This window comes from Rattus norvegicus, chromosome 9 (genome assembly GCF_036323735.1).
Source record: "Rattus norvegicus strain BN/NHsdMcwi chromosome 9, GRCr8, whole genome shotgun sequence".
Lineage (NCBI taxonomy): Eukaryota > Metazoa > Chordata > Mammalia > Rodentia > Muridae > Rattus > Rattus norvegicus.
In genome coordinates, this window is record NC_086027.1 from 83,026,591 (window position 1) to 83,044,372 (window position 17,782).

The 17,782-nt window shown below is 52.0% G+C and overlaps 1 protein-coding gene across 21 annotated transcripts in view; it reads right to left on the reverse strand.

The window, feature by feature from the left end:
• The window catches only part of Tns1 (tensin 1), a 210,940-nt gene that overhangs the window by 85,523 nt on the left and 107,635 nt on the right, over positions 1-17,782 (reverse strand). For 19 of the 21 annotated variants that reach the window (NM_001191810.2, XM_039083336.2, XM_063266966.1 and 16 more), the window contains 3 exon segments: positions 4,650-4,700; positions 5,892-5,933; positions 17,371-17,412. In NM_001191810.2, the coding sequence (NP_001178739.1) occupies positions 4,650-4,700; positions 5,892-5,933; positions 17,371-17,412 (135 nt within the window). 21 annotated transcript variants of the gene reach the window in all.

Below are 17,782 nucleotides of genomic sequence, written 5' to 3' on the forward strand. Positions count from 1 at the left end.
CTCACCTGCCCCAATCCAGGATGTGGATGGTATAAAACTAAGCGAACAGACCCACCTAGGTGACCTAAACTTTGCAGGGCAGCAGAGTGACATTAAGTCTGCAGCTCTAGGCTCCAGCATCCTGCTAGGCAGCCAAGGGGACACTTGGCCCCCCTGAACCTGATAAAATGTCACCAGAATGTCACAGTGAGACAGGTCAGCCCTCAACAGTTTATATGGGCAAACCAAAAAATGCAGACGAGCCCCCTCACTCAGCCTGGCACTTGACCAATGGCAGCTGTCACTCTTTCATTAAGAAGAATTGAAAGAGAAATTCCTGGAAGGGAAGTAACAACTGTCCACCCTCATGAACACAAACAAACAAACAAACAAACAAACCCTGTTTTGCTCTCCCTCAGCAGCCACCAAACACTCTAATGCACGCAAAATTGCATACCCCAGTTCTGAATTCCTGGGCTCCACCGAGCCACCTTTCCTGGCCACCAAATAGCAGCACCCCCCACCCCCCGCCTCCTTAGAGACTAAAGACTGCAAGGATAGAGACATAAGACACACAGTGACTCACCCCTGAATCCCTAGGAGGTTGATGATGCAGCAGGACTCAAACTCTGACCTGGACTTGGTCATAGAGCCTAAGTGGAGGGTACTGAACCCAGTATCCAGGGTGTTGGGCTCTAAGGTCCAGTTCCCAATGGAGTGCAGAGTCAGAGCCCCTGGCTGCAGGAGGGGTGTCCACCCTGCCACTGTGGGGCTGCTCAGAGCCCAGTAGAACCCACAGTGCAAGGAGGAGCTAAACAGCGCTGTCCAGAGGAATGATTCTCAGTCTCTCAGCATTTCTGGCCCTAGGAGGACTCAGGGTTGCATGAGTCAGGCTAGGGCAGGGGAGGCGGGGAACAAGGGTGTTTGGTTTTCAAAACCCTAAACCAGGCTGTTCCAAAACTCCCCACCCCAAAGCACACAGAAAGCCAACACTTCATCTATCCCATTGCAATGGTCTCTGATGAGGAGGCCCTGACTCTCCTCAGGCCCTGGGCCTGGCTCCAAGCCTCAGGGCCACCCTACTATAAATAGCCCCTGGGGCTTCATCTGTTGTGGATCCACAGTCACTCTTGAAGGAAGCCACCACAGCTGCTTCGAACAACTGGAAGCCACAACTTAGCCAAAGCTTACAGTGCCGCCAAGATCAGGGCCAGGCACACGCAAGGAGCAGGAGGAAGACAACAGACCAATTGAGCCAGGGCTGGTGAAGGAACTGGAGAGCCAAGCAGAGCTGGGAGCCTCTGAAGGCACAGGGCAAGGGATGCACAAGACCCAGAGACCAGGTTTCCAGTCCAGTCCCCTACCACGCTCTGGCCAAGGTTATGACACTCCACATTCCTCACTGCCGACTGGACGATAAATACTTGGCCCAAACAAGAGTCTGGCCCTGCCGCCTCCAGAAGTGATAAGAAAAGTCCAAACACTCTTTACAGCAGGGTGGCTGGGACAGAGATGCACAGAGGAAACTGCCCTGGGCAGGGGATAGGGACCAACAGCTGGACTGTCACCCCTGATGAATCACAGGGTTGGACTGCCCTCGTAACAACAGGGCTTCCTGTTTTCTGCAAGGTTTAGGGACATATGACCCTCGCCAGCAGAAGGCAAGCTTGCACAGAGACTGTGGCTTCGTCATGAGCTCAGGACACCAGTAAAGGGGCAGCCGGGAGCAAACACACCCCTCCTGTGGACTCCCCAAGAGACAGCAGGGTAAGTTGAGGCCTGGTGTCAGCTCCGTGGCCCCCTCATGGCAGACATACCCCCTCTGGTTAACATTCACTGGTTAACTGTGTTCTGGGCACCTGGGAGTAGAAGGAGAGAGGCCCAAGTCTCACCCTCGTTGTGTACAGCGAAGATAACTGTCAATTCACCCGGTGAGAGGCACAGTAGTGTAGTCTCACATGCTCATCAGTAAAATGGGTACAACACAGGGCTCAGAAATCTCTTACCTGCCCCACTTGGGAGTCCCTGGGGAAGGTTTATTTTTAAAAGGAAAATAAATTCTTTGCCTGCCTGTAATCCCATTCTTTTCCCCTCTAGGGAATCTCAAAACTCTTAGCTTCCTACTGACTCCTCCCAAGACAGACCAATAATAGAACTTTTGATCCAACTCCTTGAGTACCAAACAGAAGTCTCCCTTATTCTAACCTCCCAAACATGTCTCTCCTTGGCAGAAAGGCCTCCATGAAAGAGCATTCCACAGCCTCCCCCAAACTGTGTCTTTCCTCACTGTCAGGATGGTCCCCCTTATATCTAACCCGCATCCTTCCTGCTGTGGGCACCAATTCCTTTTTCCTTGGTTCTCCATGCAGGCAGGAGCTGATTATAACTCAAACATTCCAGAGTAGCTCAGGTCTGCAGTCTGGGGCTCCTCTTTACCACCTTCTGCCCCCCATAGCATATTTATGCAGCAAGAACTATATGAACCTCGGTCTCCAGTGGCCCTTGTTTGCAGCTAGAGGCTGGGAGAAATCCTGCCTTCCTTTCAGGTCCACGAGCAAAAAAACACCTCTGGACAGAGGGAAAAAAAAAACCTGTTTCCTGAACCTAGGTCCCCAGAGCCCCCTCTGAGAGGTGGGTCTGCCAGTGAATTCCAGGGGTCGTGTGAGGCAGCCAGAGCCCAGCCCTTCATTCCTGCATCTCCCAGGACTGAGGGCCCCCACACAGGCCCCGGCAGCCACACCCCCTTCCTCCTCCTCCCCCTCCCCCTTCCTGCCCACCACTTGGATTTTTCCAAAACAAAGTGCGACACAGCTCTCGCCTCTGCAGCCTCTACTGAACACCAGCTCCATTGGAGGAAACAGCCTGGAGAGACCAAGCAGAAAACACCTCACAAACCGGCTAGTACCCTGAGCTGTTCTCTCCTCCCCACTGCCCAGAACACAGAGGAGCCCCAGGCAGCCAGGGGACCATCCCTGCAGCCCTGGGTCACCCAACCTACAACAGATGTCTGGAAGTCTGACAGTGGGGTTTCCACTCCTCTGAAGCAGCAGGCCTTTCTGGAATCTGTTCTCCTGTTTGCCCTCCTTATACTCCTTTAGTGAGACATTTTCTCCTCCTTCCTCCCTCCTCCCTCCTCCCTCCTCCCTCCTCCCTCCTCCCTCCTCCCTCCTCCCTCCTCCCTCCTCCCTCCTCCCTCCTCCCTCCAGACCAGGCACCACCCTGACACATGACCACCTGCAGACTCACTGATCCCACACCAAGTTATTTTACCTAAAACCTAAAACAAGATTCCATCAACCACAACTAAGTGGCCGCCTCTTTCTTCCATAAGACCAAGGTCAAACATGTCATTAGGGTCAATAGCCCTTCTAGATGTCTAACCTCACTGCTCTGACTTGCCTCTAGTTTATGGACTCCAAATGGCCCATACTAGAGATGCAAGGGTCAGAAGTCCCAGGACATAATATAAACACCACCCAGAACACCAGCTAAAGGTAATGATTCAGAGGCTACCACTTTATCCCACAGGCCAAGGGTTCAGAGGCCCGGATGACACATATCCAGAGATATCCAAGGGATATCTCAAGCTTCTGTTTCCTTGTCTATAACATGAAGCCATGGCATCTGCCATACACCTTGTCATGACGCCATACAACCGCTCGGCCTAGCTCCTGGCCCCTAAGAGAAACAATGACTGGCAGGCAGGCAGGCTGATATTTACTGAGGATCCATCATAGCTTGGGTGTGCCCCTAGCTAATTCATACTCTGCAATGACAGACACAAAACCAAATTCCCAAAACCATCATGCACCTCATCCTGAGGACCAATGACAGGAATCCTCACGTACCTCCACAGCGGCTTCCCCCAACCTAGGAGTCCTTGCGGCCCCTAGATAGCTCCACTCCTTATTGCTGGGCCTATGGCGGCCCAGGATGGTGCTGCAGTGTTGGTGGGCCACCCTCGGGAGCTCTACAGCTCAGCCCCTCCCTGCGGGGCCCTCCCTACCAGAGGCCAGGCAGCTGTCAGATGATAGGGCCTCGTGCCATCAACAGCTCCCACTGTGCCAACCGCCAAAACCACTCCCTGTTCCTCTCCAGGCCTGGAGTGGACGGAGGGGCCAGCATGGGGCACAGGACGGAACAGACCTGAGGAGGGTGAAGTGTCTCCTGTGGGGCCTTCCAGGGGTGTGTGGAGACAAGCCAGCCCCCCAACAGAGATCAGGAGCTCCTGCCCCCTAGCCTGAGTTCCTTCTGATTAAGAAACTTGTCCTTTGACTCTCCTTGCAAAACAGAAGACAAAATGAGCCAGAGTCCTGAATCAGAGGCAGAAAAGGTCACACAGCAGTCACCACTTCCAGAGACTCCAGGCTCCGGGAAAGCACACCCGACAATGTCTCCAGGATCTAGGGTCATCTTAAAAGCCCAGGGCTCCTTCACCTCAGCCCTGTTGCTCTCCACCAAACCTAGCTCTCAGATCTGCCCCTCTGCTCCTCCTCACCCTGTACTGTGAGTACTGAGTGAGGAAGAAGACCAGGGCCAAGTCTGAGCCCAGCAAGTGACTTTGTGAGCCTCCTCTTTCTCCAGAACTATGGGAGGCATATCCATACTGGCAGGTCTGAGGGCATGCCTCAGCCTTACTCTCCCTTGGCCCCTACCCTCCTCATACTCACGGCCTCCTCCAGGTTTTTCGGAGTACTTCCACCCCGGCAGTCTCCTTCCCCCTGTAGGCAAAGGGGATAATGTCAGAGAGCAGTGAGATAAGCAGTAGAAGGTTCCAGAATTCCTACCTGCCAGGGTCAGGATAAGGGGAAAAGAGTAGCAGAAGGTTGGGGGGTGTGGGGGTGTACTTGTGTTACTTGAATGCTTGTTTGTCTACTCAAAAGACCACCAGAGAGACATAAACCCTCTCCTTTGGGCCCACCCCTGGGGGGGGGGGACACTTAACTCCATTTTGAAGATGAGAAGCTGAGGACCAGACAGGCTCTCCCTCACCTGAAGTCTCAAAGGGAGAGCCTTTGCCTCCAGCCCATGGTTTCAAGATGGCCTTCCCCATTAGACACCTCTTCCAGCCTCAGTTTCCCCATCATGGAGTGCCCCACCCTAATTCTTCTCATCTTTTTCTTCCAGCTTGGAGAAAACTCTCTCGGGTAGTCCAAAAGATTGAAGGGAAGTCTGCTCGGCTTTCTCACATTCCATTTCTCCTTTACCCTCTGTGTGTGTGTGTGTGTGTGTGTGTGTGTGTGTGTGTGTGTGTGTGTGTGTGTGTGTGTGTGTGTCTGCAGACACACATGCATACGGGTCACTTTCACAAACCGATATTCCTAAAGCAGATAGGCCCTGCCCCTTCCTACCCTCTCAGGCAAATTTGGCATTTGAGACAGGATCTCTTTCTAACCTGGGCCTTGTCAGACGAGGCTAGCCAGCCAGACTCAAGGGTCCACCTATCCCTACCTCCCCAGCACTGCAGTCCCAAGCAGGTATTACCACACTGGGCCACTTTTACCCAGGTGGTTTCTGGGGACTGGGCTCGCATGTCTATGCTTGGACAGGCATTCCCATGACTGAGGGTCACCCCAGGCCTCCCTCTTTTTTGTAAAAAGGAGGTCTCAGTACATAGCCTAAGCTGACCTAAAACTGAAAGTAATCCTCCTGCCTCATTCGTCTTCTGGATGCTAGGTTTACAGGCCTGAGCCATTGAGCATATTTCTTACAAATTTAACCACTGATCTCCTTCATAACTCTGCCCTGCTCCCTCTCTGTCAGCCTCAGCCCTACATCCCATGGCTGGATGTAGGCTCCAAGGTCATCAGTACCCTTCCTCCAGGCCCAAAGCCCTCTCCCATCTCCAAACCCATCTCCCTGTAACCTCCTCCCAGCCTCAGGACTCTTCAGTTGGCTGGGTTGTCACTCACCACATCTACTACATTCTTGGGCACACTCTCCGTGGCGATGGGCTAAGGACAAAGAGAAAATAGTGTGAGTTCCACAGAGATGCTGGCACATCCACCTTCTAGGCTGGCGGTCAGAGTGGTAAGAAGGGCACAGGCTTCAAGACATCACTTGGCTGGTCCCAAGCTGGGGAAGCAGCATTTGCAGAAAGAAACACTGTCTTATTAGCAGTGGAGCCATCCAGTTCTATCTGATCACACTAAGCCTCAGACCCCCAATCAATGGGGACAACAGGACAAGGCACTCTTGCTCCACCTTCTCAGAGCTTTCACCTCCACTGTGTCTATCCCGGGTCAAGAACCCACAGAGGCAGGGGGCACCATGGCCTGTTAGCCCCAGGAAACAGACATAAGATATGATGAGAGAGGCCCAAAAGCACGGACTCCTGGGATCAGAATCTGACAAATACTGCCCAAGTCCCAGCTCTCCAGTGACTTTCTGGCTTCATCCTTGGTACCTATAGTACACACACACATACACACACATACACACACATACACACACACACACACACACACATTCATCCTTGGTACCTATGGTACACACATACACACACACACACACACACACACACACACACACACACCACCTTCTTCTCCTTGGTGGGCTCCTTCCTCCAAGAAGCTCTGATTATACCCCATGTGGTACCCCATTAGCCTTCCCATCTATGTTTTCCTAAAGGAATGGTCTAACCTGGCCCGATACACTGTGTTCATCCAACCACAGTTAATTTGGTATGTAACATGTGTTTTTATTATTTAAATTTTGTGCATGTATGTAGATCTCTGTGTGGATTTGTGCAGGAACTCATGCAGGCCAGAAGCATCAGATCTCTGGAACTGGATTTACAGGTGATTAGAAGCCATCCACAGTGCTGGGAACTGAACTCAGGTCTCCTGCATGGGCAATGTGTGCTCTTACCTGCTAAGCCAGCTCTCCAAGGATTTTGGATCCTTGGTTTACCTTCACCCAAAGTAATCATTGTGACAGTTTGATAAGCTCAGTAGAACTCCCTCATGCCAGGGACCAGAGGGACCAGAAGCAGGCCATCAATAAACATCCAGCCATCCTCCCTCTACCCCAGTCAACACAGGGCTTTATCCTGAACGTGTCCAGAAGAGTGGATGATGAGGACTAGGCATGTCCTAGGCCAAGCTCACCTCCCCACTGTTCCTAGAGTTCTATCTGCCACTCCAGGAGGGGCTGTGACAACCTGGAAGGCTATTGGCACTGAGTGTCCTACCAACCTAGGACTTCTAAGTAATCACAGGATGCAGGGACCAGAAATTCATATCTCCAACAGGGTCCTGGATGGCTCTAAGAGCAGACAGCCTGGCCCACAACTACCTGCTGTTAACTACCGGGTGACCCTTGCTGCCCACCAGCATGGCTGACTAGTGGAATGTACATTGGGCGAGTAGAATAAAGGTCGCCTAGGAAGAGAACCTGGCTCCCAGCACAGGCTAGCCCTTATGACTGACCTCTCACCCTGGGGTTTCCCCACAGCATGGAGGTCCACCCCACCCCACCCTACTCAAACTCCTGTCAGCCTTCTCTGAGCCATAAGATTTGGTATAAAACTACAGGCCTCAGCAGAGCAGGAGAAACTCGCCCTTCCTGCCAGGGATCATCTGAGCACTGTCCCCTCTGCCCCCACCCCTTTCCCTTGCCAGCTGGAGGCCAGCCACGGGCAAGACTCACCAGTAGTCAGATGCCTTCAACACACTGTCCCACATGTCTTCCAAGGAGCCAAAAATTTTCCAACTGACCTCCAGAGTTCATAACCCCAGCCCAGCATGTATGCACCCCCTCTACCCTAGTTCTCCAGGACTAACCACTACCAGCCTTAGCCTACCTGAGGACAGAAAAGTGCAGGGACTGATCCCAGCTGGGCAGAGTCACCTAAGGCTGCCCAAGCTCTCATGGCACAGTGGGGAAGCTCCTAGGGACTCACTAGGGAAACTGGGGATTCAGAAGTGTCAGCCTCAGAGAACTGCCCTATTATACCACAAGTACAAGACCACATGCAAACAGGCAGGCAGGCAGGCACGCACGCACGCACGCACACACACACACACACACACACACACACACACACACACACACACACTCTTCTTAGAGTACACTGCTCTCCAACACCCTCTATTTTATATTTACTAACATCCTTAGAACATGCCTCTCACTGAGATATGAGCAGTGCCCACACCAAGCATAGAACAGTGCCCAGCACACTGTGAGGCCTTGGGAAATATCTGTGGTGTGAAAGGTCTCCTTGCTCTCCTCTCTGATAGCTCACTATGCTAAAGATTGGTTGATACCCAGCAGCATCCCAGGTCCCCTGAACATATAAAAGCTGTCACCTCTGTCTTTGTTTAGTTTTAGGTAAGGACCTTTCTATACCATATGTACACACACATGCATGCACGCATGCATAGACACATGCTACATCCTCACATGCTGCTCCCAAGACTAGAGGGCCTTTAAATGTCACTCCTCCTGCACCCTGCTCCACAGACAGTAACTGAGGTACAGACAGAAGACTTGCCAGCATCTTAAATAAATACAAGGTCTACCTCAGGCCTGCAGAGCCCACGTTCACTTCCCTGCCTCTCTCCTGGGGTCAGTTGGTATCTCAAAGTCAGTTACAGAGGCTGATTCACATGAAGTCTAAACAAGAACAATGCTGGCCTCACTCAGGGTCCCTAACCCCTGCTAGGTCTCGAAATTGAAGGTGGCACCCCACATACACCTGTCTTGCAGTCTGCATAGTAAACCACTCCTCCTCACATTTTTACACCCTAGCTGCCTCCACTGCCTCTCCCTATGACAGCCATGATTCTGAGGCAGCTCTTCCCAAGGCTAAAGCAAGAACAACAGCTTTGACTTGCAACAGACTGGGGACCAGGCTCTGCTGCTGTCATTACAGCCCTCAAGGTTCCTTGGAAATTGACCCTGACTCATCTCACAGGGAGACAAGGGAGCAGTGAAAGATTCTGCAATGCCCAGAGAGAGAGAGCTGGCATTTGAATTCTGCTTCTTATAGCTTCATAGGCTCTCAGCCTCTCACTCATTCTCCCCACCTCTCCCATCCTTCTCCATTCTCCAACCCCCCCTGTGTGTCTGTGTGTCTGTGTGTCTCTGTCTGTGTGTCTGTGTGTCTGTGTGTCTGTGTGTCTGTGTGTCTGTGTGTCTGTGTCTGTGTGTCTGTGTGTCTGTGTGTGTGTCTGTGTGTCTGTGTGTCTGTGTGTCTGTGTCTGTGTGTCTGTGTGTCTGTGTCTGTGTGTGTGTGTCTGTGTGTCTGTGTGTCTGTGTCTGTGTGTCTGTGTGTCTGTGTCTGTGTGTCTGTGTGTCTGTGTGTGTGTGTCTGTGTGTGTGTGTCTGTGTGTCTGTGTGTGTGTGTGTCTGTGTGTCTGTGTGTCTGTGTCTGTGTCTGTGTGTCTGTGTGTCTGTGTGTCTGTGTGTGTGTGTGTGTGTGTCTGTGTGTCTGTGTGTGTGTGTGAGAGTGCATGCACATGCACTTGAGTGCACAGATGTGGAGACCAGAGATCAACATCATGTATCTTCCTCCTTCACCCTCCACCTTATTTTGAGATGGGTCTCAATGAACATAGAACTTACTGATTTGGCTACCCTGGCTGGCCAGCAAGCCTCCAAGGCTCTCCCTGTCACCATACAGTTCTGGGAACCCAGGCAAGCATCACTCACTGTGCCTGGTTTTACATGGTGCTGGGATTGAACTTGGGTCTCTGTGCTTGCACAGCAAGCACTTTTCCTCCTGAGCCTTCTTCTTAGCTCCACTCAACAGAGGACGCACTTTTGGAACCACAAAGGCTGGCTACAGCAGACCCTTACGCAGGGTCACCGGTAGGAACTTACTCCTTTCCTGTACTTCCCAGGGAAAACTGGGGAGTGACCCGCAGTGGGAGGGGCCACTATCAGACAGCAGAGAACTTCCTGAATTAGCTGTGAACCACAGGGTGGGTAAGGAAGCTACATATCCTTTCGTCCATGTTTCCCCCTGATACAGACACGCATACCTTTCCCTCTCTGTGCACACACTACCCTCCCTGCTGACTGAGTGAAGACGAGCTTGTCCTGGAAGACTGGAGGCTGATACACCTGCCTGGGGACCATGTCATGGTCTGCAGGAAGGCCAGGCTGGGGGAGAGAAAAATGTATCTGTGGGCTGCTCTTCAGAGGAAGGAAATGCTGGGGCTTGGGGATGTCCCAGTCTGAGCCCAGGGCTCGGGGGCAAGAGGGAGGGTGCAGAATGCAGACTCAGCCTCCAGAGGAACATTCTGTCCAGAACTCTTCAAACCCTCAGCTCTAGCCTGCCAGATCTCTCTGCTCTTGTCCCAAGGGAAGTCTGGAATCTGGGCAGTTTGGAGCCAAAAAGACCCCATGACGTCACATCTACCACCACATTGATGATCCCTGAGGTCACCCAGCACTACCTATCTTGGAGGGGGAAGGGCCTGGGAGGCAGAGGGGTCAACCAAAAGGAACTAGAATTGCTCAGACCTGAGACATTGGGAAGGCTATTCTGGGCTCACTTTTTCCCAAAATAGAACCATAAGTAGATATGGGGTTGGGTACAGGGAGGCAGGGGGACAAGGCATAGCATTTGGGGACGTTTAGCAGAGTATGACACTGGGCTTGCATACTGGAGGCATGATCTCATAACACCCCCATGAGGGTATCTTCTCAGTAGAAATCATAACAACGGCAACCCATAGGCAGCAGCAGTGGCGGCAAAGAAAGCCAGAGACTCTCATTTCCAAAGCTTGTTTTGGGTCAACTGCCTGCCCAGGCCCCCTGAGCCACCATTCCATTTCCAGGTCTCAGGGGCTGGAGAAGGAGCATTTGCCTCTCCTTCAGGCAATTTCTGGGAGGGTGCTCACTTCTGTGTGAGCCCAGGTCAGCCCTCTAAACCTGTGTCCCTGCAATGTTCCACCCCAAAGCAACAAGAGGGAATAAAATGGGCACAGGAACAGCTGAGACTGAAGCAGGACACTGGGCAGGCAGGAGGCCCAGGTGGCAGGGACGCTGACCCAAATGTTCAGGTTAAATTGCTGCCAAGGTCACAGCCTCTCATAGACACACTCAACCATCAAGTGGGAAAGAACAGGCTCTGGTGATTAAGTGGAAAGTTATGTGACTTCCACACCCCCCCAGAGGAGCGCCAAGCAAGTCCGCTCTTGTCCTCAGCCCCTCCTCCAAGCCAACCCAAGGAACCCGGGCTGAGGCTGGGACACCAGGACATCCTCACCAGCCCCTTCTCAGGGCCAGGCTAGAATACTGAGTATTCCCTCTGATCACAGCTCTCCTCCCCCAGAGGACCAGGTCTGCCACAAGGCTTTGCCTCCTCCACATCCTTGGGCTAATCTGGCCCAGAACCCCTGAAGCCCCTGCTGGATGTCTACCCCTGTCCCTACCACCTGCTGTCCCATCCTATAGCCACCCCTTCCTCCCAAGCCACCCCTAGCTTGCAGCAGATTCCTACTCTAAAACCCTGCTTTGGGTCAATTGCCTGCTCAAGGACCTATAATGGCCCTTAGTGCTTGCCGCTCAAGGTCCTGTTCTCCACCCAGGCTGTGAACTCCTCTAAGCCCAGCCCCTCCCTCTCTGGCCCTCTTCCCCATCCCCAGCCGCCCTTTCCTCTCCAGTAGAGTACATTCCCATCCCCCATCTTACAGCAATCCCCCTCACCACCAAGTGGGCATCCAGACCAAGATAATACACAAGGTTGCAGGGTCTACTCTCCCCCAGCCAGAGCAGGCTGGCTGACATTTATACCATAATTGCTTGCTTGCTTCTGCGATTTGTACCGAGGTCTGTGATCTAGACCTACTACCTTCTAGAGCTCGCCCTACTCCTTCCTCTAAATCAGCCCGGCCACAGGGAGCAGACTTTCCAAGGTATAGCCCAAGTGAGTTCATTTATTCTCCTAAACCCAAGGCTCCCCCTAGTGAGAACCTAGAGTTGGGCACTGATGAATTCTATGGTATGGGTTCCTTCTGCCTTGCCTTCTGATGCCTGGCTTACCCTCCTGGGCACAGCTCTGCCCCAGATATTAGGCTGCTGAGGCAGGATCTTCTCCCAGTGGTGGTCAAAGAGAGGCCTTGACCTCTGACCTCTGGGGACCATGACACTTGCCTGCCTGAGAAAAGACAGGATGTGAGTGAGCCTGAGGAGGCCCACAGGGCATTAGCTGGTACCCTACACCTAATGGGTGTCAGTGAGTAGTGAGGGTTCCAGCAGCAGACATCGACTCCCCAAGACAGCCCAGATGGGCTATGTCTGAATTTTGAAGCCTCTTCCTGGCTCCCAAACCAAACTAGCCCCATGGCCATCTCTACCTCCTAAATGTTGCTTTGGGGAACAACAGAAGACAAGCATAGCCTCATGGCCCTAGCCCTTCTGGTGTGCAACCTTCAGTTGTGCTTGAATTGGGCTGTACGACCCCTCCTACCCAGCTGCTGGGGCCTTCAGGGAGCTCAGGCCCAAAGGCTCCCGCCCTTTGGAAGTTAGCTTCAGATCAAGCTTGCCTCCTGGCATGACTCCATTTTCCAGGATTTTCTAAAGATGGCCACCCATGCCCCTTTCAGCACCCTGGGATTAAATTCATCAGACCACAAAACCTTTCCCCTGTCATAGCTCTTGATGGAAGAGATGAAATTTGCAAGCTAGTCCTCTGGTTTTCCTATATCATTATCACTCTCTCCATCTTCTTTTCTGGAAGTTGTTTTGTAAAAAACCAGGATCTTATCATAGACCAGAGTAGCTTTAAATTCAATACGTAGGTAGCTGAGGACAGCCTTGAACTTCTGATCTTCTTGCTTCTACCTCCTGAGTACTGAAATTACAGGCCTGTAATGCCATGCCCAGTTTCATGCCATTTTCTTCTAACATGAGGCAGCCAGTGTGTCTGCTGTTCAAGATCCTACAATGCGCACAGGGGCATCCCTCTGAATAGCACTTTAAAAAATCTTAGGGTCCACACTGGAGGGATGGCTCAATAGTTAAGAGTACTCATAGCTTGTGGTGGTATGAATGCTTGTTCCACAGTTGATGGAACTTTTTGGGAAGGATTAGTAGGTGTGACTTTTTTGGAGAAAGTATGTCTCTGGGGGTGGGCTTTGAGGTTTAAAAAGCCAAGTCATTCCCAGTTAGTCTCTCTCTATCTCTATCTCTATCTCTATCTCTATCTCTATCTCTATCTCTATCTCTATCTCTATCTCTATCTATATCTATATCTATATCTCATTTCCCCCTAACCCCACCTTGTGCTTGTGGGTCAAACATAACCTCTCAGCTACTATTCCAGCACTGTACCTTGCTGTCTGCTGCCACGCTTCCTGCTGGACTCTAGCCCTCTGAAACCATAAGCCCCAATTAAATGTTTTCTTTTATAAGGAGCTTTGGTCATGGTGTTTTGTCAGGGAAGTAGAAAAGTAACTAAGACACTGCCCTTTCAGCTGGAGTTCAGATCCTAACACCCACATCAGGTAGCTCACAATCACCTGTAACCCCAGCTACAAGGGATCCAATGCCTTCTTCTGACCTCTTCGGGGACCTGCACACACATGTGCATACACTCGCAAAGACATACGTGCATATATATACACACAAATAAAAATCATCTTTAAAAAAATTCTTAAGATCTATTACTGTTTAAAACCTGGCAACTCTTGCATAAAAGAATACTATTGGCCAGGTGGTATGCGTATGCCTTTAATCCACGCACTCAGGAGGCAGAGGCAGGCAGATCTCTGAGTTTGAAGCCAACCTCAAACTCAGAGCGAGTTCCAGGACAGTCAGAACTACACAGAGAAATCCTGTCTCAAAAAAAACAAAACAAGAACCAACCCTCCTGGGCTGGAAGTGTGGCATGGTTTGCTTAGCATGTTCAAGACTCAGGGTTCCCCAACAAAGTAGACCAATTTAAAAAAGAACTGCACGTGAGTACAGCGGCTGCCACGGACCCTGTGTGCACAGGCATGCGTTGGTGCAACAAAGGAATGACTGAATAGATGATAGATCCTCTCTCAGCACTCCAGCCCACTGGACAACAGAGACATTAGGGACCATGAGAAGCCCAAATTGAGCTCCCAGGTAACCCCAAGGAAGCAGACCAGGGTGCCCTTCTAGTGGCCCACTACCGGCTTGTACCTGCAAACAAGGCAGTCAGCCTTCCTGTGCCCTGATCTAAGTACCGTAAATGGCCCCACCTGTCTCTCCAGGACTGACACAGGCTGCCCAGGTGCCCATATGGGTCACAAGCTCACCTGTCCTCAGCCACGGTTAAAAGGCTTTGAGAACCACAAGAGCTGTGGGAGTCATAGTGATATTTGTCACTGTTAGTGCTGGGAGGGTAGTTCTGGTGCAGGCCGGTGAATGAAAAGCTCATTCGCACTCTGATCCATCTTGTGGCCTCCTATCTCCTTCCTGGATCCACATCCCAAACTCCATAAAGTGCATTTCACTGTTGTCAGGTGATGTTCTACAGGACATTCTAGCCCTGCTGCTGTGAGGCTGGCAACAGAGGGCATGGGAGACTGTGTCTCCTGTTACGCAGGTGTCCAGGGTACTAGCGCCATGATGGCCACCCCACCCAGGTGCCAGTTCTCAAGTGCACGGCACCTGGAATGGGGTAACTTAGTGAGCAATCCATTCAGCTATCATCATCGGCTTCTCGGGGCCTGAGAAACTGCTACTTCAGTTCTTTGCAAAGGTCAGGAGTTTTTGTGGCAGGCATCCTAACTCTATCCTGCCTAGAACCCCCCCCCAGGAGGAAGCAACCCCCAGACTCTTCTGCCCAGGCCCTCAGACCACATCTGTTGAGTAAAATGAAGGTATGTGTTGAACATTAAACCGCTCAACCCTAGCCAGCCTGGGCACAGGCTGGAAAATATGTTTGGCCAGCAGGGTCTGAAGCTGGGCAGAAAATCTGGGTCTGAATCAGGGGAAGGGTGGTTAGGATTCATCCAAGGTTGGCAAGAAAGGTAGCGGAAGCAGAGACAAACCAAGGCCAGAACGTGCCACAGACAGATGAACTCGGGACACACTGAGTTGGGAACCAGAGAGCAGGGCAGGCCAGGCAGTGGCCTACAGAGGCTGGCAACGAAAGGAAGGAAAACCCTGAACCCACCCTTTCCTCCCTCTTAGGAGCCTGCTCAAAGCACTTGCCTCACCCACTGCGAGGAAGCAGGTGCTGAGTGCTCTTGGTGGAGCCAAACTTTCTCCTTGCTTCCCCTGGGCCACTTTCCCACTGCCAGGGCAGTACAGGGTCTCCCACTCAGTGTGGTAGGCTGCCCCCGTGCCCCTTGTGCAGAACTCACCACGGGCAGCAGGGAACAGAGGGCCACAGCAGTAACCAACCCCCACCCCCAGCTGTCACAGTCCTAAGCTGTTCCCAGTATGAATACCTACTGGGTGTGAAGAGGGTAAACGTTCCTGTCCTGGAACTCACATGCTGGCACGGGTGGAACCCCTTAGGCAAGATCAAGGTAGTTAAGCAAAGTGCACGGTGTGTGAGAGGCCTTAAGCCCATAAGCACATAAGCTCAGAGGCTGAGTAGCTAAAACACAGAGGAAAAAGCCCTAAGCTGAGAAAGGAGAGCTTCAGGGGAAGAACCTAAGGTTTTGTTCCAAGTGAGGTGGCATACCTCTGGCTTTGGAATATAGATTGCAAATTAGCATGACATTTGATCTTGCCAGCTTCCAGCAGTGGGTACTATTGCTGGCTCCCATTCTAGAGCAGGGACAGCTAAAGAGAGAGTGGGGCTAGGTAATGTGTTCAGGGTCACTCAGTTGAAGCCGAGAAGTTGGGGAGCATAAATAGGGGAGGAATAAATATCTGGGAATGGGGTGCTAGGATTCAGAGGTGGGAAGTGGAACTTCCTTCCTGCGGGGAGGTGGGTTCTGAGGACCATCACTACCGCCCGACCCCAATCTAAATAGCACATGGCCTATCCAAACTCCTGCAAGGCAACTACCACTGTGCAAGTGGACACAACACAGAGGCACGAAGATGTCCTACCTGGCACACGTGCCTCTCAAAGGCAGGCAGTCCTTCCAGCTCCTATCTGCTGGCCTCCAGCTGGAACACCATCCTATGCCCTTCTGTCCTGACCTTGGACCTTGCTCTGTAAACAAGGCTCATGGGCCAGATGCTGGCCCCTGCCTCCTGGTCCATAAACCCTGGGCCCTCCCTCAGCCTTCCCAAAGCCAAGGACATTCTGTTCTTAGCTCCTAGGTAGTAGCTCGGTACAGATGAGAAGAGTCATCAGTATTCTCTGCCCACCGCCCTGCTCTGGTACATGGTATGCCTCTGCGATCCTGGCCAGGTTTCTAGCCAGACCACTCCAGCCCCACCCACAGCTCCTTTACTTCAGAGATATGTGAAATGAGTACTCCACATCCGGAGGACCCAGGGTGGCAGCTGAAGCCTAGGAGAGGCTGGCCTAGGGAGCCAGGTCTCTGCATCTGGCCTGAGTGAGTGGAGGTGACACATGGCTTCAAGGCAGCCAGGAGTCTGAGAGTCCAAGGGTATCCCTGGGAAACCCAAGACGCAGAGAGAAAGAAGGGAGCAAGCTATAGTCACAAGCAAGATAGGGTTGGAACAAAAGAAAACTAGATAGCCTGACTATGTGTCACATATCTAAACTGAGCAAGTGACCACACATTTGTGAAAGATGCTAATGACTAGACTCAGACTCCAACACAGGCAACACCACAGGTATTCCCCACTAGCCCAGCAGATCCGGCCCACATGGAACTCCTCTGCCCATTCCTACTCTCTGTCAGTAGGTCTGCCTGCCTGTCTGTCTGTCTGTCTGTCTGTCTCTGTCTCTCTCTGTGTCTCTGTCTTAGAAAGGCTATGGAAGCAGGAAATCTGCCAACCCTCATCAGACCAGCTGGAATCAGTCTGCAGCAGGCCAGCTCCACAGCCCACAACTCACAGAGGTCCTGCCCCTGTCCGAACTGTTCTGGAAATATGACAGAGAAGAGGAGGATGAGGGCCATAAAAGCAGAAAAACAGAGTCATGGGGACATAGTGAAGCTGAGGAGAGGAGCAGAGGCCACCACCTCATCACTGGTTTCTGGAAAACACCATCCATCCCTCTGCCTCCAGTTGAAGGGTACTCGACCTACAGCCAGGAGTGTGGAAGGCAACACCACAACACACCCTCACCCTCCAGGCCCTAGAACAACAGTAACCTAGCCAGGCTGAGGGACATACAAGATGGCCTTTTATGGGTTTCCCAAGGACCTCAAATCTCCAGACACACAGAGCAGGCCCTGCATCACGTCAGGAGGGACCTCATGACTCATTTCCTCCCTCCAGCCTCTGCCCTAAGTCCTCAATCCTCTCCACCCCACCAACCCTGCTCCCAGCACGCAGGAGAGACTGAAAAGAGAAGAAAGGGTTGTCACTCACCACCAGTTCATGGCTGGATGGAGGAACGCAAGGGGCAGCCACCTGTGAGAGAGGTAAACAAAGTCCTTGTTAGCATCTGTCCCAGCAGCCACTGGGCCTCCTGAGCCCACTCTTATCCCATTCTCAGGGGACAGCCTTCCCTGGGGCACAGGGAGAGCTCTTCAGAAGGCCACCTATAAAGGCTCAGATGAGAAACACGAAATGCCAAAAACCCTCACAGGTTGAATCCTGTAAAACATAACACACCCTCCTGGAGGTCAGCATAGCAGCATTTATTCCCTGGACCCTGCAGAAACCATAAAGCTTTCTCCCCACTCCCTCTTTTCCTAATCCTCCACATTCTTCAAAGATGGACTTGAAATATTTGAAAAACATGACAGACGAGGAAAAGCCCATTCCCCACTCTCCTCCC